This window comes from Girardinichthys multiradiatus, chromosome 12, assembly GCF_021462225.1.
Source record: "Girardinichthys multiradiatus isolate DD_20200921_A chromosome 12, DD_fGirMul_XY1, whole genome shotgun sequence".
Taxonomy (NCBI): Eukaryota; Metazoa; Chordata; class Actinopteri; order Cyprinodontiformes; family Goodeidae; genus Girardinichthys; species Girardinichthys multiradiatus.
In genome coordinates, this window is record NC_061805.1 from 44300353 (window position 1) to 44326608 (window position 26256).

At 39.4% G+C, this 26256-nt stretch overlaps 1 protein-coding gene across 3 annotated transcripts in view; it reads right to left on the reverse strand.

The window, feature by feature from the left end:
• ksr2 (kinase suppressor of ras 2) overlaps positions 1-26256 on the reverse strand; it is a 212795-nt gene that overhangs the window by 17916 nt on the left and 168623 nt on the right. For 2 of the 3 annotated variants that reach the window (XM_047382134.1, XM_047382132.1), the window contains one exon: positions 22787-25786. In XM_047382134.1, coding sequence (XP_047238090.1) covers positions 25640-25786 — 147 coding nt within the window. In that variant the 3' untranslated portion in view covers positions 22787-25639. Of the gene's footprint in view, positions 1-22786; positions 25787-26256 lie in introns of those variants that run through there. The other variant, XM_047382133.1, reaches the window with a different exon arrangement.

Consider the following 26256-nt stretch of genomic DNA (forward strand, 5'->3'; position numbering starts at 1 on the left):
TACCCACGTTTATTCTAAGCTTTGACTTATTTTCCAGGTTCAGTTTTGGACCCAGTTCAAGCTCCTTGAAGAACCTACCTGATCTCACCTCCGTTCGCCAAGATTTCCAGTCAGACTTTGCTGGCAGCCGTTGGACTCCATAACCTCAGCTTCTCCGAGCGAAACCTGTCCACCCTCCAGCGAGCGGCACCACTGGACCAAATCAGTAAGGAAACAACGAATCAAAGTTCTGATCTGTAGAAAGAATCAGTTATCAAAGTGACCAGGCTTACCAAACTTACCATACCTGGAATAACTCCCCTCTGGCAAACCAGCACCTGCAACAAACTGTAAGATACCTCACACCGCAAAATCCCCATTGTCATCATCCTCTACTTACCTGTTACCCTTCCATGCAGCCGAGAGGTTCTGGTCCCAGATCCCACCTTCATCGGACCTGTGAACAAATAAACACGTTAAACTTCATTTTCTCTCTGTTTTCTGCATGTGGGTCAGATTGGCAACCAAAATGACAGCCATCGAGTACAAGGAAACATGTTATGTAAGACATCTCTGAGGACTTTGTTAAAAACCAAACTACAATATGCTTCTTTCTTATTGCCAATTATATTAACTTTTTTGTGTTGTGTAAACGTTTTATTTTACATTGAATAGGTGTCATATTGGGACATATTCAGCAGCCATGTGTTACTTTTGTTAACTGCAGTTTGTCATTCTGCAGGACCATTAACAACAACAATACCTCAAGGAGTTCAGCTCAAAATAAATAAAAAAGATGTGAAGAGAAAATTTGAATTTCATGATGATGTGAAGATTATAGCTTTTTGTCATCATTTAATGACTATAATCTTATTCATGAAGACTGATTTTTCTTCTTTGAAAATTTCTTTGTAACTACCAGTTAGATAAATGCATTTTCTTTCTCTGTTGTTTTCATTAGTGCAACTATTTTATGTAAAAATACTTGTAGTAATATACTTGTTGTAATTTTATGTATTGTAATCTGTGGCTCTGCTGATGTGTTAAGGAAGTCCAGGTTGCTTTAAAGGCTGCCTTCAGCTATTATATTTTGTTGTATTCTCTGCAACGTTCAAGTCTGGCTAGTTTGTTGACCAATAAAGTACAATGATATCATAATCATTAAAGAAGGTCCATCAATACATCCATTTTCTATATGTATTGATGGACCTTCTTTAATGATTATGATATCATTGTACTTTGTTCCGTACAGGGTGACGGGGGAGCTGGTGCCTATCTCAGGAGGTCTACATGTGAGAGGCTGGGTATACCCTGGACAGGTCACCAGTCAATCACAGGGCAACACAGAGACAAACAAGACAAACATTGATGCACACACCCAGTAACCCCTAAGGGCAATTTAGAAAGACCAATCAACCTAACAGTCATGTTTTTGGACTGTGCGAGGAAGCTGAAATACCCAGAGCGAACCCATGTATGCATGGGGAGAACATGCAAACTCCATGCAGAAAGACCCCAGGCCAGGAGTTGAACCCTGGACATTCTCGCTGCAAGGCAACAGTGCTAGCACCGTGCAGCCCATTAAAGAAGGTATAGGTATTTTTGGCAGTGTAAGCAGGTGATGGAAATGAAATCTGCATCCCAATTAAGCTCCTCAGCAGGGGGAAGCATAAAGTGGTCTAAAGTTTCTTGGTAGAAAGCAGTGCTGACTTTGTACTTTGGATTAAACATAGTAGACCAATGCCAGCAGATGACATACTGCAGTAACGTCTCACTAAACATCTTGCAACTGGAATTATGTTCCTCTCCATGCTCCCCCTAGACTTTGAGTACTTGATTTCTAAATAAAATGCAAAATTTACTTTCATGTCCTGTACTTTTTTACCATAGCCCAGGTCAGACAATACTTCTGTCTGGTTACAGAATGGCTTAACTTAAGGGACCCACCGAACCCTTGGTTTGGCTTTAAATCACAATCTTCTCAAGACTGAGGTTATCCCTGCTGCTTGTACAACTTTTTCTGCCTCATTTTGTCCCTTCTGCACAATTTGCCATCACTATGCTTAAATACAGTCTTCACTGAACAGACAATTTCTTTGAATCAGAAAAGCCTACATGCTTAATTGTTGTCAAAGACATGTTAAGGCCAAAACAGAACATTTCAATATTCAGTTTTTGTCCTTTGGTAGTTTTCTTCAGTTGGTTTTATGTCAATGTTTTAAATTGAAACTGAATGCTTGACTTTTAAAAATGTTGCTTTAATAATCAACTAACTTAAATTAACTATGTTACTTATAGTGGAAAGGCACTGAGCAATGTTGGGTTCCAACACTTTTAAGTATGTCCACATAAACCAAACATTCATGCTCTGATGGGCCTCAGCCTGACTAAGATTGGGTTGTGTGGCTTCTTTACACTTCAGTGGCTGAGGCTTAACTTCAGACCTGAAAGTAGAGCAGAGAATATGAAAAAGAAGGAGGAGCAGAAGGAGGACTGCCTGGTGCAACCAGTTAGAGCTCCATCTATATATCTATCATTTCATTTTCCTGCTTCTTGCCCTCGCTCACTTACTGCGTTTCAAGCAGGGATTCAAAGGCCTGACACTGGATAAAATACACACAGAAAATCAAACACACACAGAGCATGTGCGCATTTTCATCAGTGTCAGCTTGTTCACGGATGAGTTGCATAAAATGAGAGACCAAAATCTCAGGATCTGTACTGGTTGAACTGCTTCACCGTTAGAGTGCAGTGTGCATTTGAACCTCCAAAGAGACCTGCTAATCTTAATGGTGAATGATTTAAAATATGTGGCAGCTAAAATATGAACAGGGATAGGAATTATGCTTGGGCAATAAAGGATATATTTATTATAAAGCTTTTTACACTTCTTTCCCTGAGGTGCCAATAACTGAGGAGGGAACTATACACAGTTAAAGGAAAATTAGTCAAATGCAAATGTGAGACATTTGCATTTGGTAAAACGTAATCGACACACGTGGACAAAATTGTTGGTACCCCTTGATTAATGAAAGAAAAACCCACAATGGTCACAGAAATAACTTATATCTGACAAAGGTAATAATGAATAAATAGTCTATTAAAATGAACAAATGAAAGTCAGACATTGCTTTTCAAACATGCTTCAACACTATTATAAAAAAAAAATAAACTCATGAAACAGGCCTGGACACAAATGAAGGTACCCTTAACTTAATATTTTGTTACACAACCTTTTGAAGCAATCACTGCAATCAAACGATTCCTATAACTGTCAATGAGACTTCTGCACCTCTCAGCAGGTATTTTGGCCCACTTCTCATGAGCAAACTGCTCCAGTTGTCTCAGGTTTGAAGGGTGCCTTTTCCAGACCACATGTTTCAGCTCCTTCCAAAGATGCTCAATAGGATTTAGGTCAGGGCTCATAGAAGGGCACTTCAGAATAGTCCAATGTTTTCCTCTTAGCCATTCTTGGGTGTTTTTAGCTGTGTTTTGGGTCATTATCCTGTTGCAAGACCCATGACCTGCGACTGAGACCAAGCTTTCTGACACTGGGCAGCACATTTTTCTCCCTTGATAGTCTTGAGATTTCATTATACGCTGCACAGATTCAAGACACCCTGTGCCGGATGCAGCAAAGCAGCCCCAGAACATAACAGAGCCTCCTCCATGTTTCACAGTAGGGACAATGTTCTTTTCTTTGTATGCTTCATTTTTCCGTCTGCAAACATAGAGCTGATGTGCCTTGCCAAAAAGTTCAATTTTTGTCTCATCTGTCCGTAGGACATTCTCCCAGAAGCTTTGTGGCTTGTCAACATGTAGTTTGGCAAATTCCAGTCTAGCTCAGTTCACCTTTAATCTCTTTAGAAGTTTTTCTGGGCTGTTTTGTTACCATTCGTATTATCCGTCTCTTTGTTTTGTCATCAATTTTCCTCCTGCGGCCACGTCCGGGAAGGTTGGCTACAGTCCCATGGATCTTAAATTTCTGAATAATATGTGCAACTGTTGTCACAGGAACATGAAGCTGCTTGGAGATGGTCTTATAACCTTTACCTGTAACATGCTTGTCTATAATTTTCTTTCTAATCTCCTGAGACAACTCTTTCCTTCGCTTCCTCTGGTCCATGTTGAGTGTGGTACACACCATGTCACCAAACAGTACAGTGACTACCTGTAGCTCTATATATATGCCCACTGACTGATTATAAGAATGTAGACACCTGTGATCTAATTAATGGACACACCTTGATTTAACATGTCCTTTTGGTCACCTTATTTTCAGGGGTGACATCATTTTTGTCCAGGCCTGTTTCATTAGTTTATGTTTTTAAATAATTCTGTCGAAGCATGTTTGAAAAGCAATGTCTGACTTTCATTTTTAAATAATTTTTATTCATTATTACCGTTGTCAGATTCAAGTTATTTCTGTGACCATTGTGGGTTTTTCTTTCATTAACCGAGGGGTACCAACAATTTTGTCTGCGTGTGTATATTAAGGAGGTTCCTGAATCTCAGCTGTTCCCAAATGGAAATAGGAATACATCACTTGGCAGGAAAATACATTAATAAAGGTGAGCACCTTTTTTCTCTCAATTTAAATTGTCAGCATATATCCCAAAATGCCTTTTTTTCATTTTTAATTAACAAATTACAACAAATATGGACTTACAATTCAAGACATTGACATAGGTAGCACTGAAAACTAACAGCCTCTAACTTGTTTTTTTCTGTAAAACAATGACATCATGTTCTTTTTTCTACATATTTAAAAAATAGTAAATGGTAAATATACACAGTTCACACACTGACAGTGGTAGGCTACACTGTAGGTACAGATGCCCTGGTGGAAACTGGCAGAAGTGGGGCTCCCATACAATCGGCGCCACAAGACTCTCTGACCACCATCAGCAAGGCAAGGTGGGTGAAGTGTCTTGCCCAAGGACATAACAGACAGAGCAGGGGTTCAGTCTGGCAACCCACATGTTAAAGGACGAACCCCTAACACCTGAGCCACCGTCTCCCGTATGAAATAACAAATAATGTATGTAATCTATGTATTTTATGAGGGTCTCATGTGATATCCCAAAACAAAGCAGTGAGTATTTATAATATAGAAGTAAGAAGGGTGTTTTCAATTTTATTTTACAAATATGAATCTGAAAAGTGTGAAATGCATTTGCATTCAGCAAGTCAATGCTTTGTAGAACACTGTACTCAGAGGTATCTGTATCACAGTTTGAGAACCATGGACTTAATTCGTTGAGGGTATCCTGTAACCCTGGTCCAGCACATTTGAATGAAATGCTTAAACTGCCTCCTCAGGATGCAACCTGGTTCTACAGTCCTGCTAATTACCTAATTATTTGATGGAGGTGTGTTTTAAGTGAACATGCACATCAGTCAAAAATCTTTTGAAGCCTCAAACAGATTCGGTTCCAGGATTACATTCTATTTAACTTAATCAAATCTAACTAGTTTATGGGGAAAATGTACTGCCAAAAACCAAGAGCACATATTTTCAATTTGAGAGCAGGATTTCATTCTGCTTGTACTCAAACTTAGTAATGCTGTTATGGTTTGTGAGATATTGGACCCCGGAATGCAGACGAGCAGGCATCGTGATGGTAAGTGAAAAAAGGTCTAATTACGAAAAAAACTCACTCACTACAGGAGGCAGGAACAAAACAAACGGCAGGCAAGACAGGCGTGGCATGATCAAAAAGGCAAGACTTGGTTAGACAACAAGACATGAGCATGAGAATGAGAAATGTTTCCGCGACGACTAACTGAACAAGTGTGTATAAATGGAGCATGGTACAGGTGGAAAACAAAACTGATTAACATGGTGCAGGTGAACCGAATAAACTTAATTGACAGAACACAACGTGACTGCAGCAAAACAGAGACTCTTGAACACAAACTAGAAAAACATGAAGCAAAAGCATAATCAGATCTGAAAACCAAACTTGACAAAACATGAACAAGACAACAAAACAAAAGCATGAACCAGGAAAATAACAAAAGAACAAGTCAAAACCTTAATTGTGAAAAACATAAGAAAAACCAGAAACCAAAAACAAAACAACCTCAAATCATTACAAATGCTTCCACTCAAAACTTCTGCTTTCTTTCAAATATACTCTGTTCTCTCTCAAATTCTTGTTTCTGCGCTCTGATCTAATGCTTCTTGCATAGATAATTTCTCTTCCTGCTTGGTTCATCCTCCATGCGCGCAAACTTGCTCTCTGCTCGGATCAAAACTATGCTCTCAAGTTTCTTCCCTGCTTGCAATTCTTTTTGCACTCTCTCAGATTAAAGTCGTATCATCTCTAGCAACCATATCAGCCAATAGAATGACAGTGTGCAAGTGCAAGGTCACAGACTTAGTTGGGGTGCGCTTGTTTCCTTCTACTGACTGTGCCTGTGTTGCTACAATTGATGACCGAGAACATATTGCATTAGGCTCAGGAACTGCTCCAGAATTTGACGCCTCAGCAGAGTCTGTAACAATGGTAGAAAGTATAACATTATAGTTATTGTATCGTGAAGCACTTAAATTATGGAAAATGAAGAATAACCATTTATTTATTAAATGTATTATTCAGATGTCGTAAATAGCAATCCAAATAAGTAAAAGAAAGTGTTTAATTTAACCCAACAAGGACCAAACACTTAAAATGTAAGGTTGCTTTGTCAACATTTTGTCATGATGTAGGGTTGTTTGGTTTTTGGTTTCGGGTTTCTTCTTATGTTTTTCACAGTTACGGTTTTGACTCGTTCTTTTGTTATTATTATTCTTAGATTTTGAATCATGCTTCTGTTATTTTCCTGGTCATGCTTTTGTTTTGTCGTCTTGTTCATGTTTTGTCAAGTTTGGTTTTCAGATCTGGTTAGGCTTTTGTCTCATGTTTTTCTAGTTATATTTCTGTTAGTTTGTTTCCTTGGATTTGCGTTCTTTTCAAGCCATGTTTTGCTCCTGTCACGTTGTGTTCTCTGTCAATTAAGTTTATTCGGTTCACCTGTCCAAGTTAATCTGTCTCCTTGCTCCACCTGTACCATGCTCCATTTATACACACCTGTTCAGTTAGTCATTGCGGAAACATCTTTCATTCTCATGCTCATGTCTTGTTCTAAAACCAAGCCTTGTTTTTTTGATCATGCCATGCCTGTCTTGCCTGCCCGTTTGTGTTGTTCCTGCCTCCTGCTAAGTGTGAGTTTTCGTAATTAAACCTTTTTTTTTCACTTAAAATCACGCTGCCTGCTCGTCTGCATTGTGGGGTCCAATTCCAAGTAAACCGTGACAGATTTTACTGAAAATATTGTTAACAGTGATATTTTAAATCGTTCACTTTATCTTTGATATACTTGATGAATTACCAAATTTACAATGCAATTCTTAAATATGTCTTCCACTAAAAAGATGTTTGTCATATTTTATTTTGTTTATGTTGATAGAAACAGACGTAAATTAAACTACTGAATGTTTAAAATCCCTTCAGGATAGTTTGAAGTATCCATTGTCATTGTACTTTGCTGAGTTGAGTTATCCATTAAAGTAGATTGACCTATTTCACGAAATTGCAATGCGCACCGGATGCATAGAAACACTTACTTCCAGATTTTGCTCCATATGACCTGTGTCAGGGAAGTAGCAACACAGTCACGCTCAGTAGAAGGAAACAAGCGCACCCCAACTAAGCCTGAGACCTAGCACTTGCACACAGTCATTATATTAGTTTATATGGTTGCTAGGAGATGATACGACTTTAATCTGAGAGAGAGCAAAAAGAATTTGTGAGCAAGGAAGAAACTTGAGAGTGCAGTTTTGATCCAAGGAGATCGCAAGTTTGCATGCATGGATGATGAAGCAAGCAGGAGGAGAAATTATTTATGCAAGCATTAGATCAGAGCGCAGAAACACAGATTTGAGAGAGAACAAAGTATATTTGAAAGAAAGCACAAGTTTTAAGTGCAAGCATTACTAAGTTTGAGTACAAGCAGAATGAAATCCTGCTCTTAAATTGAAAATATGTGCTCTTGATTTTTGGCAGTAAATTTCCCCCATACTAGTTTCCCTGTCCCTGCTGAAGAAAAGCATCTCTGCCGGGACCTCACACCGCCTGGGTGACGGTACATAGAAAGCATAGACCTAGATCCCAGCCCACTGGTTATGACCTAACAGATTCTTCCCACTCAGTGACACACCCGCTGAGAAGCCGACTCTGGTAATTGGCAGCTCCACAGACAGAAACGTGGCACTAGAGACACCAGCAACCATAGTCAAATGTTTGCCAGGGCCCAGAAAGGGGGACATTAAATCCTACCTGAAACAGATGGCTAAAGATAAGCATAAATACAGTAAGATTGCTATTCACACTGGCGGTAATGACACCTGGTTATGCCAGTTGGAGGTCACCAAGGTTAGCGTTGCTTCGATGTGTACGTTTGCCAAAGGAATGTCGGACTCCATAATTATCTATGGTCCCCTGCCTGATCTGATCAGTGAGGACATGTTTAGCTGCATGCGGTCATTCAACCACTGGCTGTCTAGGTGGTGTCCTGAAACGATGTGGGCTACATTGATAATCAGCGTACATTTCGGGAAAAACCTAGTCTGATCTGGAGAGGCTAATTAATTCTGGCTGAATGTATTAGTTCTCTAAAACTCTGACAACCTGGGATCCAGACCAGGAAGCAGAGTCATAGTTTAACACACCTCTCTGCAGCTTTTGTACTGTTACCCACCCATTACACTATTAAGACAGAGTCTTGCACAAAATTGAATAGATTAAAAAATAATTTAAAAGGGGCAAAATATGAAAATCTCATAAAAATAAACAACTTAGAAAAATAAAACAATGAAATGTGACGTATTAAACATAAAATCTTACTCTTCGAAAACTTTGCTAGGTTGTTTTTACATACCTCAAAATACTGGGCGAGGAAGAGAAGGAGTAGCAATCATCTTTTAGTCTGATTTATTTATTTGTCCCAGACCAATTAACAGCTAAAAATTTTTTGAATATTTAATCCTTAGTTTTCCTCATCCAATTTGGAAAGCACTAAAACCACTTCTGTTTTTTGTTTTTTTTGTTTTGTACTGTCCACCAGGCTCTTGTTCTCAATTTTTAGATCAGTTCTCAGACTTCTTATCTGATTTGATGTTAAATACAGATAAGGTCATTATAGTGGGGGATTTTAACAATCATGTTGACACTGAGAGTGATAGCCTAAATACAGCTTTTAATGGCTTTGTTCAAAACATTAGCAAACCAACCCACCTTTGTCTTCATTGTGCAGACATATGGAATTGAGTGTAAAGAAATAATTTTCTCATAACCCTGTCCTATCTGACTTTTTTAATAACCTTTGATTTTAATTTAACTGAGTACTCCACACCTGAAAGTAAATTTAAAATTCTTCTTTTCACAAGCACTTAACAATCTAGCTCGATCATACATCAGACATCTGATTGTTCCATACAATCCAAGATGGTGCCGCAGATGGTCGCCTCGGCGTGTTGGTGCGCATTGTTTTGTTTTGTTTTTTTGCTTTAAAACGGTCTTCTGTGATGGTACCCGGAGCTTTCTCACCAGAGAAGAACTCATGAACATCAGGGCTACTACACCAGAGGAGTTATTTCCAACTTTTCTGCCTACTGCTCTGGAATATTTGGACATTCTGGTCAAAGGTGCGCTCACCTTTGTTCACGCGGTGAAACGCCGGAAGAGAGGGAAACGGGCTGGGGTGCTGGAACGACTTCGCCAGCGTGGACTACGAACACCGTTACCTGGAATATTTCTCTCTAACGTGCGCTCACTTCCCAACAAAATTGAGGAACTACAACTGCTGTTGGGGAAAAACAAGGACTTTTATTCATCGGCAGTTTTGTGCTTCACGGAGACGTGGCTGTGTGGATTAATATCGGACTCTGCGCTGCAGCTGGCAGGATTCCAGCTCTACAGAGTGGACAGAGACACGGAACTCTCCGGCAAAGCGAAAGGTGGAGGAATCTGTTTTTACCTCAACCGTGGTTGGTGCAACGACGTGACAGTGATTCAGCAGCACTGTTCTCCAGACCTGGAATCCTTCATCATAAACTGTAAGCCTTACTATTCCCCCCGTGAGTTCGCTTCGTTCATCCTGGTTGGTGTTTACATCCCGCCACAAGCTAACGTGCAGGTCGCACAGCGCATGCTCGCCGACCAGATACTGAGTGTGGAGCGGACCAACCCGGACTCCTTAGTAATTGTCGTTGGCGACTTTAACAAAGGTAATCTGACCCACGAACTCCCCAAATATAGACAGTTTATAAAATGTCCGACCAGAGAGGACAACATCTGGATCACTGTTACACCACCATCAGAGACGCTTATCACGCCGTCCCACGTGCTGCACTGGGCCAATCCGACCACATCATGGTCCACCTGATTCCTGCATACAGGCAGAAACTAAAGCTCTGCAAACCTGTTGTGAGGACGACAAGGAAGTGGAGCAGTGAGGCTGTGGAGAATCTCCAGGCGTGTTTAGGCTGTACAGACTGGGATGTGTTCAGGACTACTACCAACAGTCTGGATGAGTACACAGAAGCTGTGACTTCCTACATCAGCTTCTGTGAGAACAGCTGTGTACCATCATGCACCAGGGTGAGTTACAACAACGACAAACCCTGGTTCACAGCTAAACTCAGAAGGTTAAGACTGGATAAGGAAAAGGCCTTCAGGAGTGGGGACAAAGACATATACAGAGAGGCAAAGTACAAGTTTGGCAAGGCAGTGAAAGAGGCCAAACGAATGTACTCTGAGAAGCTCCAAAACCAGTTCTCAGCCAACGACTCTGCGTCTGTCTGGAAAGGGCTCAAGCAAATCACCAACTACAAGCCGAAAGCCCCCCACTCCATCAACGACCAACGCCTCGCCAACGACCTGAACGAGTTCTACTGCCGCTTTGAAAGACAAAGGGACAGTCCTGCAACCATCCCCCACGACGCCCCCCAACAGCTGCAGCCACAATCCACCACCCCCATCTCTCCAACCTCAAGAGGGGCCTTGGCACCTCCAACCCCCACCCTGAAGTTACCCCCCACCAGCCCCCTACCCACGCCGAGGACGGTTCTTTCCATCCAGGAGAGGGACGTAAACAAACTCTTCAGAAGACAGAACCCCCGGAAAGCTGCTGGTCTGGATTCTGTCTCACCAGCCAGCCTGAAGCACTGCGCTGATCAGCTGTCTCCAGTGTTCACAGACATTTTTAACACCTCACTGGAGACATGTCATGTGCCAGCCTGCTTCAAGTCCTCCACCATCGTCCCTGTTCCCAAGAAGCCAAGGACCACAGGGCTTAATGACTTCAGACCCGTCGCCCTGACCTCTGTGGTGATGAAGTCCTTTGAGCGCCTTGTGCTCTCACACCTAAAAGACATCACCGACCCCCTCCTGGACCCCCTGCAGTTTGCCTACAGAGCCAACAGGTCTGTAGATGATGCAGTCAACCTAGCCCTTCACTTCATCCTCCGGCACCTGGACTCCACAGGAACCTATGCCAGGATCCTGTTTGTGGATTTCAGCTCTGCCTTCAACACCATTGTCCCAGCTCTGCTCCAGGAGAAACTCTCCCAGCTGAGTGTGCCCGACTCCACCTGTAGGTGGATAACTGACTTCCTGTCTGACAGGAAGCAGCGCGTGAGGCTGGGGAAGCACGTCTCTGACTCCCTGACCATCAGCACCGGTTCCCCCCAAGGCTGTGTTCTCTCTCCTCTGCTCTTCTCCCTGTACACCAACAGCTGCACCTCCAGTCACCAGTCTGTCAAGCTTCTGAAGTTTGCGGACGACACCACCCTGATCGGACTCATCTCTGATGGTGACGAGTCCGCGTACAGATGGGAGGTGGACCATCTGTTGGACTGGTGCAGCCAGAACAACCTTGAGCTCAACGCTCTAAGGACAGTGGAGATGGTTGTGGACTTCAGGCAGAACCCAGTCCGACCTGCCCCCATCACCCTCTGTGACTCCACAATTGACACTGTGGAATCTTTCCGCTTCCTGGGAACCATCATCTCCCAGGATCTCAAGTGGGAGCCAAACATCAGCTCCCTCATCAAGAAAGCCCAGCAGAGGATGTTCTTCCTGCGGCAGCTGAAAAAATTCAACCTGCCAAAGACTATGATGGTGCACTTCTACACAGCCATCATTGAGTCCATCCTCACCTCCTCCATCACCATCTGGTACGCCGCTGCTACAGCCAAGGATAAGGGCAGGCTGCAGCGTGTCATTCGGTCTGCTGAGAAGGTGATTGGCTGCAGTCTACTGTCGCTCCAGGAACTGTACACCTCCAGGACCCTGAAGCGGGCAGGGAAGATTCTGGCTGATCCCTCCCACCCCGGTCACAGACTCTTTGAAACTCTCCCCTCTGGCAGGAGGCTGCGGTCCATCCGGACCAAAACCTCACGCCACAAGAACAGTTTTTTCCCATCTGCCACCAGCCTTGTTAACAAAGCCCGGAAACCACACTGACATATCCCATATATTCCTAACGGAGCACTTCGTTCACAGACTGAATGTGTACTGGTGGTTCCTAGAGTCTCTAAAAGTAGAATGGGAGGCAGATCTTTTAGCCATCAGACTCCTCTCCTATGGAATCAACTCCTAGTTTTTATCTGTATCTGTATCTGTACTTATGTTGCTATAGGCTTAGGCTGCTGGAGGACATAATGACCACTTTCACGCCCTCTGCTACATTCTCATGCTACTCTCCAATTTTGTGTTATTTGCTGTTATTTCAGCTTTTAACTCTATTTTTTCTCAGTTTATTATTTTTTTTAGCTCCTTCCTGGAGTGGGGCATCAGCTGAGCTGCTGCTGAAAATAACTTAATGCTCTGCTTCTACAGATGATACACTTGGCCCTGTCTTCAGTGTTTAACCCTGTCTCTCCTAGACATAGCTACTGGCTGAGCTTCTACGTCTACTGTATGTGCCCTCTTTCATACTCTAAACTGGCTCAGAGTTCATCTGTCTTCCTCACCTACATGAAGCCACTAAAAGGGCTACTTCCATTAATGATTTACTTTTCTTTTTCATAGATTGTACTCGTAGATGAGTCCTTCTCGGTGCCTGGTTCTGCTGGAGGTTTCTTTCTGTTAAAAGGGAGTTTTCCTTTCCACTAAATAGAAAAATGTTTTAATCAATTTGAATAATAAACTGAATTTGACTGCACTGTTTGATAGTTAGGATTAATTGGAATGTATTCACCCGAACTGAAATCTGTATGATTCGACTTTGTAAAGTGCTTTGAGATGACCGTGTTGTGAATTGGCACCATATAAATAAAACTGGATTGAAATGAATTGAACCATAGATTTCTTCTTGCTACTCTTTCATAAAGACCAGATTTGTGGAGTGCACAAGCGTCAACAGTGTCAACAGATTTTCCTTTCTGAGTTGTGGATCTCTGTAACTCCTCCAGATGCCTCTCCTCCAAAGTTGCAGAGATCCACCTGTTTGCTACTTTCTTTGTTAATGCTCTCTTTAAATTGAACATAACTGACATGGCAGTTTAGGAAGTTGGCCATGTCTTGCTAGGTTTGCAGCTGTAACGTACTCTTTGGCATTTTCAGATCCTTTATGAGGTGTTCAAGACTTGGAATAATGTTTTCTTAATCATACCCTGCTTTGGACTTCTCTACAACTTTTTCCCTAACCTGTCTGCTGTGTTCCTTGGTCTTCATGATGATCTTTGTTCAATAATGTTTTCTAACAAATATCTGAGGCCTAGCTAGATTTATACAAATATTAAATTACACACAGATGTACACCATTTACCTAATAGTTGATGTCTGGGGGCAGTTGTTCATACTGGAGTTTATTTAGTGCTATTAGAGTAAAGGATCTGAATACATATGCATGCAACACTTTTTAGATTGTTACTGCATTTCAGGTTCACTTCCTTACTGCAATGTGTTGCTTTGTGAGTCTCTATCACATAAAATCCCAATAAAACATAAAGTTTGTGGTTCAAATGTATTTAGTATTTTTGCAAGGCAATGTATATGTGCATTTAAATTTTCTGTAATTTAATTTCACTATTCCTTAGCTCATTTGACCACTGTTTTCACTTTTCAATCCAACTTCTTTAAACATATGGAAATACCAGATATAAATCAGACTTTTGATGTCCTTTTGCCTGCAGTATTTTGAATTTCATCACCCTCTCAGGCATACAGAACAGTTTGCAGTTCCCACCACAGCAAAGAAGGAAATGACAGTGTGTCAGTGTCTCAGACTTAATAATTGCTTTGTGACGATACCTGAATTAAGGACATTGTTTCTTTTATTGATGTTCACATGACTATGTAAAAGGCTAACATTTTACATTACCAGAAGGGTGAATCAAGTTAATTGATTTTTATTTCTTTTAAAACTTCAAATAAAATGAACCTGCTTGTTTCACTTTAGGTGCATCACACACTGTCATTTTATAGCAGTCTTACAAAAAAAGGTGTAATTATCTTCATGATGCTGTGTCACAATTGAGGTTAACATTTGTGAAATGGCATTATATGAACAGACTGTTTTGCATGAGGCAATGTGCATGTAACAATCTATATGCACTGAAAATATGTAAGGTTGGCTCCATGTGTTTTTCCTTGCTAGATCTATTTGAGTATTTTGCCTTCCTCACTGGAAACTTATCTCTGCTCAGCTCACTCCTCCTGTTCTCTCTACCTTCCAAGTTGAAGCCTTTGTTGGTTTCTACACCAACCCCAGATCCTAGAGCTTTTTTCCACTGAAGAAACTCTCATTCCTGAACCTGATCCTTCTTACTGCTCCTCTCTTCCTCTAGATGTGGCAAACTCATGGACACAGAAACCACCCTTATCTGTGCACATTTATCATTGCATTATTGTAAATAAACCTCTTTTACCTTTTCTGTTCTAAATCATGTTAGTGATACTGCCTGTGGGTCAGGAAACTTTCTGAAAACATGACAGAATAAGCAGGCCAGTCTGAACCAGCAGAGTCCCTCAGAAACTTCACTTCAGAACAAAGACCTCTGGCAAGCAAAAATCTCTGTTACAACCTTTGTGCGAAAAACAAGGGTGGTCGATGCATCACAACGTCCACAAACTAAAGTGCAAAATCTTTCCTGCAGCTCCAACTGCTCCTGTAGCTGGCGCATCCACTGCACTTCCTCCATGCCTCCCTGATTTCAAGAAGCTGTTTCCCTCACCCAGAACCATTCTCAGGTGATGTTGGTAAACGTGGAGGATTTCGCCTTCTGTGATCCTTGGTTTTTTGTCGGTCTCTTCAGTTCTTTCCAGATGAAGCCACGCGGATTTCTGTTATTGGTCTCCTTTACGGGAAAACATTTAAGGTGGGCTGAAGAAACAGTTATTCTACACACACTTTTTCACAGTTCATTGGACTCCTTTATTTCTGAGATTACACAAATATTTGGGATGCACTTAAAATGAAACTGGAATCACCAGAAAACCATGCAACATCAGACAAGGACACAGATCTGTAGCTGAATTTGCTATTGTTTTTCCACCCACTAGCGGCCTCCTCTAGCTGGAACTCCCAAGCAAATAGAGGAGCTTTTGTTCAAACATTGAATGAGTGATTAAAAGATTAACTGGTTTGTAGAGATGAGCCTTGTATTTTGGAAGATTTAGTTTGGCCATTCGCACTAATAATAGAATGACGGATTATTTCCTCCTCTCATTCCTCCTATAGTCAAACCTCACTACCCCAGTCAGTCAACCTCCTGAGGAAACCATGCAGATTGAATTCACCAGACTGATCCCTGAGGAATGACAGCACCACTGAACGGCTCATGAGTGTCTGTACTGTGGGATGATTGGCCAATACATTGCCTCTTGCCCAGTTCAGCCAGAAGTCCCAGGAATACTGGTTGGCGGATTTAACAAAGACGACTCTTCCCGTCTGACATGTTCTAGCACACTTCTCTTTAATAAAGATTTTTTAAGATCCTGGCATTAATTGATTCTGGTTGTGAGCAAAACTTGATCTATTTTGGTGAAACAACTCAGAATTCCTACCTTTCCCCTTTCCTCATCTGTTCATGTTACAGCTCTTGATGGAAACCCACTGTCCATTATAACGCACAAAAATGAACCCGTTGAACTCATTGTCTTCGGAAATCATCATGAAATACTCACCTTTTTTGTATTTCCTTCTCCTCAGTCTCTTCTGGCCTTCTGTTACCCATGCTTCTCTCTATATAACCTCCATTTGAACTGGAAAAAGGGCAAGGTTGAATTCTGGCATACTCACTGTCTCTCTTCCTGTCTACCTTCAACATACCAAGTTCCATCTTTGCCAATTGAGGAGGGGACATTACCTGATCCATCCAAAGTACCAGTTCAATACCAAGATCTCAGTTATTTAGCCAATCTCAGGCACTTTCTTTCCCACCCCATAGACCTTACGATACTCCTAATGAACTTTTTCCTGTGGTTCTTCTGCCTTCCACTCACCAATACCACCTGTCCAAACCTGAAAGGGATAGCATGGGAAAGTATATAAATGAGTCCTTGCCTGCTTCATCATTTGTCACTCCACTTCTCCCTTAGGTGCGGGGTTCTTCTCTGTGACGAAGAAAGATGGTTCACTTTGACCCTATTTTGACTACGGTGGCTAAATCAGATCACTGTTAAAAAATAAATATCCCTCACCCCTTCTGCCATCAGCTTTTGAGTCAGATTATGACTCAACTATCTTTTCAAAACTTGATCTACATAAATAGTACCACTTAGTCATGTTACCAGAGGGAGTTATATGGAAGACTGCATTTAAGCATGCCTGCTTGCTTCTCCAACATCTCCTTGAAAACAAGTTATTCGTCAAAGTCAAAAAATGTCTCATCCATTATTTTCCTTGGATACATTCCTGAGAGCTGGCTGCTAAAGACAGACTCAAAAAATATCCAAGCAGTACTCAACTGGCCAAGAGTTTCAATATTTTCTGGGATTTGTCAATTTCTACCATCATTTGATTAAGGACTACTATCCGATGAAAAACTGGATTACAGCCTTCCACTCCACTAAAAGACACTCCTGACACCATGAGAGCTTTTGATTAGCCTAAAACCAAGTTTGGTATTTCTCAAATCTCAGGGGAAAATTGGAAGTGTCAAGCCCCATGTGTTTTTCCTCATTGCATCTACTAAAGTATTTTGCCTTCCTCTCTGAAACGTTAGTTTAACTTTACTTGCTTACCTCTGCTTAGCTCACTCCTCATGTTCTCTGTATCTGCCAGGTTAAACCTTTTGTTGGGTTCCAGAGCAACCCCAGATCGTCCCAGCAAACCTCTCCATAACAGATCTCCTGGAAATTCCTCCCATCTGAGGTCGTCCACTGCAGCTCTGTTTTCTTCAGCCGTCATCAGCCTGTCCGTTCTCCAAAACACCAAATTACCATCTGGAACTCATGTCTCTATCTGCTCCGCTTTAATTGGTATCCCTCCTGGAACACAAGCCCTCGCCATAACATCCCCAACTAACCACCTAGATTATGTTACATACAGTGTAGGAAGCCTGTAATCTCAAAATCTGCCAATCTATGTTTCTGAATGAAATAAATGCACAGTTCTTTGGTTGATAGATATTCAAATTAGATTTGGAGCGAAATTTGGAGTGAAAGGTAAGTTAGAAATGTGATATCTTGAAAAAAAAAAGTTTTTTTTATTTTTTTTAAATTGAGGTTTAGCACCTAGCCTCTTAATTCTTTGGCTTTAGAACAGGACCAGTACCACAAAAAAGATTGCATGAAATATTTTGTTTTCAAAAACAGCAACATGCCACATAAGTAATCATTAAAATGAGTATAGAAATTTCACCTGAAGCCAAGATCACACAATGAAATGTTCTGTCGTAGACAAAATGCTACATGATTAGACGACTATGAGGAAATATTTTTAGGGTGCTTATGTCGTTCATCTGTGGTCCCTCAATGTGAATGACACCCCAAAGCCAGTTTAGCACTTCTACAACAAAAGACGACCTGGGTCAAATACAAAATGTTGTCAGAACTTTTCAGGAAAAATCTTGGAGTGCAACAGTTTTCCACAGCTCCCACATATTCCTCATCCTCCTCGCCCTCTTTTTTAAGTGTTGGACTACAAATAATAAGAGTAAAGTTCTGTATCTTGTTTTCCATCTATGATTGGACTGATATTTGTTTGATCAGCAGCAAAAAAATCAAAGTCTGGAATCTTCACGTAACTTATGCAGTTTTTTTCTACGATATCAAACATGCTCAGTGTGTCATGATTAAGTCTTGCATGTTTTTCTTAAATTGAACAATGTGTCCTAGATTAAATAATTATTTATCTCATCCTGACGCACATACAAATTTGTGTAAGTGAGACTCACATTGGTAGACGAATAAATAATGTGACATTTTTAACCTGGTAAAAATGTGTAAAATAAATTAAAAAAAAACACCTTTAAAGAAAATCCTTCTTTTATTGCAGTTGCATATTTTCACACTGAAAAAAATCCAGTCCTTAAGTTCACTACATTTATTTTTTGGGGAATATATTTTTTCACATTTATTGTATTCTTTGTTTTACAAAATTAATGATCATACGGTTATTATTGCCCCTAAAAATCTCTTTTAAGTCAACGCAGCTTAAGTTTCTTTACTATAATTTTTGACTTGTCTAACTCATGATTTCCTGTTTACAAATGTACAAATGTACAAATGTTTCTGTTTAATAGATATATATATATATATATATATATAAATATATATATATATATATATATATATATATATATAAATATATATATATATATATATATATATATATATATATATATATATATATATACAGGTCCTTCTCAAAAACTTAGCATATTGTGATTAAGTTCATTATTTTCCATAATGTCATGATGAAAATTTAACATTCATATATTTTATATTCATTGCACACTAACTGAAATATTTCAGGTCTTTTATTGTCTTAATATGGATAATTTTGGCAAACAGCTCATGAAAACCCAAAATTCCTATCTCACAAAATTAGCATATTTCATTCGACCAATAAAAGAAAAGTGTTTTTAATACAAAAAACGTCAACCTTCAAATAATCATGTACAGTTATGCACTCAATACTTGGTCGGGAATCCTTTTGCAGAAATGACTGCTTCAATGCGGCGTGGCATGGAGGCAATCCGCCTGTGGCACTGCTGAGGTCTTATGGAGGCCCAGGATGCTTCGATAGCGGCCTTTAGCCCATCCAGAGTGTTGGGTCTTGAGTCTCTCAACGTTCTCTTCACAATATCCCACAGATTCTCTATGGGGTTCAGGTCAGGAGAGTTGGCAGGCCAATTGAGCACAGTGATACCATGGTCAGTAAACCATTTACCAGTGGTTTTGGCACTGTGAGCAGGTGCCAGGTCATGCTGAAAAATGAAATCTTCATCTCCATAAAGCTTTTCAGCAGATGGAAGCATGAAGTGCTCCAAAATCTCCTGATAGCTAGCTGCATTGACCCTGCCCTTGATAAAACACAGTGGACCAACACCAGCAGCTGACACGGCACCCCAGACCATCACTGACTGTGGGTACTTGACACTGGACTTCTGGCATTTTAACATTTCCTTCTCCCCAGTCTTCCTCCAGACTCTGGCACCTTGATTTCCGAATGACATGCAGAATTTGCTTTCATCCGAAAAAAGTACTTTGGACCACTGAGCAACAGTCCAGTGCTGCTTCTCTGTAGCCCAGGTCAGGCGCTTCTGCCGCTGTTTCTGGTTCAAAAGTGGCTTGACCTGGGGAATGCGGCACCTGTAGCCCATTTCCTGCACACGCCTGTGCACGGTGGCTCTGGATGTTTCTACTCCAGACTCAGTCCACTGCTTCCGCAGGTCCCCCAAGGTCTGGAATCGGCCCTTCTCCACAATCTTCCTCAGGGTCCGGTCACCTCTTCTCGTTGTGCAGCGTTTTCTGCCACACTTTTTCCTTCCCACAGACTTCCCACTGAGGTGCCTTGATACAGCACTCTGGGAACAGCCTATTCGTTCAGAAATTTCTTTCTGTGTCTTACCCTCTTGCTTGAGGGTGTCAATAGTGGCCTTCTGGACAGCAGTCAGGTTGGCAGTCTTACCCATGATTGGGGTTTTGAGTGATGAACCAGGCTGGGAGTTTTAAAGGCCTCAGGAATCTTTTGCAGGTGTTTAGAGTTAACTCGTTGATTCAGATGATTAGGTTCATAGCTCGTTTAGAGACCCTTTTAATGATATGCTAATTTTGTGAGATAGGAATTTTGGGTTTTCATGAGCTGTATGCCAAAATCATCCGTATTAAGACAATAAAAGACCTGAAATATTTCAGTTAGTGTGCAATGAATCTAAAATATATGAATGTTAAATTTTCATCATGGCATTATGGAAAATAATGAACTTTATCACAATATGCTAATATTTTGAGAAGGACCTGTATATATGTATATATATATATATATATATATATATACAGTGCAGACCAAAAGTTTGGACACACCTTCTCATTCAAAGAGTTGTCTTTATTTCCATGACTATGAATATTGTAGCTTCACACTTAAGGCATCAAAACTATGAATTAACACATGTGGAATTATATACTGAACAAAAAAGTTTGAAACAACTGAAAATATGTCTTATATTCTAGGTTCTTCAAAGTAGCCACCTTTTGCTTTGATTACTGCTACGCACACTCTTGGCATTCTGTTGATGATCTTCAAGAGGTAGTCACCTGAAATGGTTTTCACTTCACAGGTGTGCCCTGTCAAGTTTAATAAGTGGGATTTCAAGCCTTATAAAAGCAGACTGTACTTCTTGAGGAAGCTTAGGTCCTTTGGTGTTGGCAGGAAGATGCTGCATATCTTCTATAAGTCTGATGTGGAGAGTGTGATCTCTTCTGCCATCATCTGCTGGGGTAGCAGCATCAGAACCAGGGACTTAAAAAAGCTCAACAAGCTGATAAAGAAGGCTGGCTCTGTTCTGGGGACTCCTCTGGAACCTCTGGAGATCATTGTGCAAAGAAGGATTCTTCATAAAATGAAGAACATTATGGAGAACTCTGAGCATCCTCTTCATGAGACTGTCCTACAACAACAGAGTGTCTTCAGTCAGAGGCTTCTTCAGATCTGCTGTAAGACAGACCTACAGGAGATCCTTCCTGCCCACAGCCATCAGCATCTACAACAGCTCTTTGAAGACACCTTCATAATGAGCTACAACATTTAATTTCCCTTTGGGATTAATAAAGTATTTTTGAATTGAATTTGAATTTAATTGAATTTCTTGAATTGCGCTTGATGATTTTTGCGACTGCACTTGGGGACACTTTCAAAGTTTTCCCAATTGTTCAGACTGACTGACCTTCATTTCTTAAAGTAATGATGGCCACTCGTTTTTCTTTACTTAGCTGCTTTTTTCTTGCCATAATACAAATTCGAACAGTCTATTCAGTAGGACTATCAGCTGTGTACTGTATCCACCTGCTGCACAACACAACTGATGGTCGCAAACCCCATTTATAAGGCTTGAAATCCCACTTATTAAACCTGACAGGGCACACCTGTGAAGTGAAAACCATTTCAGGTGACTACCTCTTGAAGCTCATCAACAGAATGTCAAGAGTGTGCGGAGCAGTAATCAAAGCAAAAGGTGGCTACTTTGAAGAACCTAGAATATAAGACATATTTTCAGTTGTTTCACACTTTTTTGTTCAGTATATAATTCCACATGTGTTAATTCATAGTTTTGATGCCTTCAGTGTGAAGCTACAATATTCATAGTCATGAAAATAAAGACAACTCTTTGAATGAGAAGGTGTGTCCAAACTTTTGGTCTGTACTGTATATATATGTATATATATATATATATATATATATATATATATATATACACACTCACCACTTTATTAGGTACACCTGTCCAACTGCTCGTTAACGCAAATTTCTAATCAGCCAATCACATGACAGCAACTCAATGCATTTAGGTGGTAGACATGGTCAAGACTATCTGCTACAGTTCAAACCGAGCATCAGAATGGGGAAGAAAGGTGATTTAAGTGAATTTGGACGTAGCATAGTTGTTGGTGCCAGACTGGCTGGTCTAAGTATTTCAGAAAATGCTGATCTACTGGGATTTTCACACACTACCATCTCTAGGGTTTACAGAGAATTGTCCAAAAAAGAGAAAATATCCAGTGAGCAGCAGTTCTGTGGGCGCAAAGGCCTTGTTGATGCCAGAGGTCAGAGGAGAATGGGCAGACTGGTTTGAGCAGATAGAAAGGCAACAGCAACTCAAATAATCACTCGGTACAACCAAGGGATGCAGAAGATCATCTCTGAATGCACAACACGTCTAAATGCATTGAGTTGCTGCCATGTGACTGGCTGATTAGAAATTTGCGTTAACAAGCAGTTGGACAGGTGTACCTAATAAAGTGGCCAGTGAGTGGGTGTGTGTGTGTGTGTATATATACATATATATATATATATATATATATATATATATATATATATATATATGTTTGTTGAATGCAAAAGTCAAGATTAACATAAAAAAGAAACTGTTTTTCTGCTTTTTATTTCTCTTATTTTTTATGTCCTGATGATATTCCTTCATTTTTTTAAACTTTATAATGTTTCTGCCAAGATAGAAATATTTTGGCAGAGAATGTTGATGAAACACTCACTTTGTTCAGTGAAGATTCACAAAACATCTTTCATCAAAGTAAAACATGAACAAAGGTTAAATTGAATAAAATGTTGCATAAAATAAATAGAAAACATCCAAAATGAAAGTAGATTTTATTCTCATACACTTTTAAAGGATGGGTGCAAATAAAAGAGCTCATGACCAAAATCTACTCATCACTAAGCCATGGACCATCAGGTACCAGTAAATACAAGCTTTTTGGTAGCCATAATCTATAACACAAGGACAAAATCAAGGAAAAGTAACAACACAGAATCTATGCAATCAGAAATAAAACGCTGAAAAAAACTAAAAAAAAAAAACTAAAGGGAACAAAAGAAGAACACAATTTTTACATTCAAAAGAAAAAAGCTCACAAATTCCACAAGGAATATAAATATTTCCGCAAATGATGATAAAACATATTCTACAATCTGTTATGTACACTTGGCACAAATGTTATATTTCAGATGTCCTGTCACGTTGCCACTTTTTCATCTGTACAGGTTGTAATTCTCCTTTAAAATGGTAGCCTGACCTTTTAGTTCACCTATAAATATATCAAAACAATCGTTCTCATAAAGCAAGATGTTAAAAAGTTTAGCAAAGCCTGATGTCAAATTAGAGATGGCAATGCTTAATGAACAAACAGCATCAGAAAATTGTTGACATACCTTTTATGTATATATTTATATATAGTTACGAAGGATATTTTTTTAGAATCAATCTCCAATAGTCCTTCTCATGCATTTGAAAGTTGTAAACAGTTCAAATTTAAATGATTCACTAACCATATTTGCAGAGACAAGCGGACTTCCAAAAAAAGAATAATAAGAAAAAATGCAGCACATTGTTTATATGCACTGGCAGACGTGTATATAATGAGATGGAAAATGACTATTTCACAATGAGATTGTCTCTGCCTATTTGATGTTGTTGGAGAGAATAAAAGCAGTTTACAGCTTATGTGATCCACCATCCCGTGATGATTCGTGATAAAATGACTCAGGTTTGCTCTATCTATAAGACATACACTTAAAATATACTTTAATATACAGCATGAAGTTAGTAAAATGGCCATGGGTTAGGTTTATAAGAGAGATATGTCTCTTCTGATATGTTAAAGGGAAAGTTGTGCCAGATTTAAGTTTCTTGTTACTTTACAATATAACAAGGACACCTATCTGTAAATACAATATTTATATAAAAAAAAAGAAATTAAGGTAATATTGCACATTTAGGATAGCTTTGTGCTCTATGGTAACCTTTAGCAGTGTTGTAGTCATAAACAACTCATTAGATGTGAATAAAAAGGATGTCATGTCTAATACAAAAAATTAAAATGAACATATTAGTGAAAATCTAATTGACTGGCAAAATCCATATTCAAAATGTAAAACAAAGAGAATTTGTAATATCTTGTTTTTTTGTATTTTCCCCCTTTGTAGCTGGAAAAACACTTGGATGTAAATATTTTTTTTACAATGACATATGGAAAAAAGAATAAATATCTCTTAGAAAACAAATCAGTTGGTTAAAAGTTGTCATGGTTTCAAAACTGGCATTGGCCTGTCTGTTCATAAAACTGTAGATATCAGCAATAAAATCCATGTTTACTGTAGTTATTCTGTGCTGTGACACATTCAGTTTTATCTCATGTCATTTACATGATAAAATCTTTTTAAAGATTTTAAAATTGCAACATGAAGGAGCATATGTAACTCATATTTTAACATTACTGAATAAGAGGTATAATGAAAGTAAAGGTTTTTTTTCAGTGACTACAACACTGCTTTTATTAATCTCTAACTTCACTTTTGCTAAAAAGAAACCTTTGTAATTTATTTTAACATATAACACTCAATATTTTGCAGTTTTGTGATTTTGTTCTTAATGAATTCCCATCGTTTATGAGATAGGGACCCTTTTAGGTTCATTTCAGATTAGGAATCCTTTAATTTTACAAACTTTTCTGTTCTAAGTTTAGAAAGTTCACATATTAGGAGGAAAATATTTATTGAAATAATTGAACTGACTACATAGTAGCAAGCTTTTTAACTTTGTGTAATATAATATGCAACTATATTTATCTACTTTATTTCAAGTGAAATAGTTCTTGGTAAAAAGGGCTCAGTGACAGCATATTTGATATTTAGTTTTAGCAACAGTTTAGATACATTTCAAGTGTCAAAAACTTCACAGAAAAGCATTGAGGGAGGGAATCCGGGTCCGACTGCTCAAAGCCTTCACCTGTTCAAACATCTCTGTGTTCAGAGATACTATTCAAAGCTCAGACTAATCAGAGAACAGTCTCTCATCAAAGAACTGGCCCAACACATTATCAAACAAACAGGGGCATGGCCGTCGTCACATTCAAATGTTACGGTGGAAATAAACGGACATTTAAGGCCAACAAACACATGAAGAGGACATTCATACATGAAAACTCATGAGATAACTATGACAAAGTATGTCTACAAAAATGATAACATAATGTTATGAATATGCACAGTATGTGATGTACAGCAGCTACATTCATTCAAAACAAAAAAAGCAAGACATGAAAATAATATATACATTTGTTCTTAAACATGTTTTTCAGGATGATGTGATCTGTTGCAAGTTACAAGCAAGATACATCCAAGAAACAAATTAAAAATAATGAAGCAAACGAGTCACTCATAAAAGACTGAAAAATAAGGAGAAATATACAGTGTGTTTAACATCAAATTAAAGAAAATATGACCCCTGACTGCTTTGAGGAAGTGGACAGTCAACTCATATGTACACACAAATGCCAACATTCCATAGAAATACACACAACATGGGCAGTTGTCATCACTGGGTTAGATTTTAGATTCAGTGCTTTCCTTAAGGAGTTGGGTTATTAATGTGGAGTTATGGCAGCTGCTTTTTAAAAGAAGTGGACTGTTGTTTTATGGCCTTAACTCATTTGACATACTCAGCTGACTTCCAGAAGTGCCCTGGATGGGAAAGGCGGCGGTTCCTTTTTGGCAACTTTTCCAGTAAATCTACCAACTTGGAGAAACTGGGCCGCTCCTCCGGCTTGTACGCCCAGCACATTAGCAAAATGTCCTGGAAAACAGAGAAAACTAATTGAAAACTGTTGCATTTCATTCTTGCTGACTGGACAATGATGCGGTGCCCTGCAATAGTTTTCATACTCCTTTAACCTCCCAAATTTTCAAATAAATTTATTAGGATTTTATGTTGTACATCAACACAAAACAGCACACAATTTTGAATCAGGAGGAAAATTATACATGGGATAATTTTTTTTAAATAAAAAATCTGAATAACTATTGTGGTTTAAAACTATTGATGATACACAATCCCCATTGTGAAACATGGTGGTGACAGCATACTGCAGTGGAGGACCTTTTCTCAAAGAAAAGACAAGGAAGCTTGGTAGCTTGAGAGTATAGGAGGTATACCTTCCAGCAAAACAGTTATCCTAAGTATACATCCAGAGCTCAAATGGATTTTTCTTTAGATCAAAGAATATTTATGTGGGTTTTTTTTTTTGTTTTTTTTAAACACGTTTC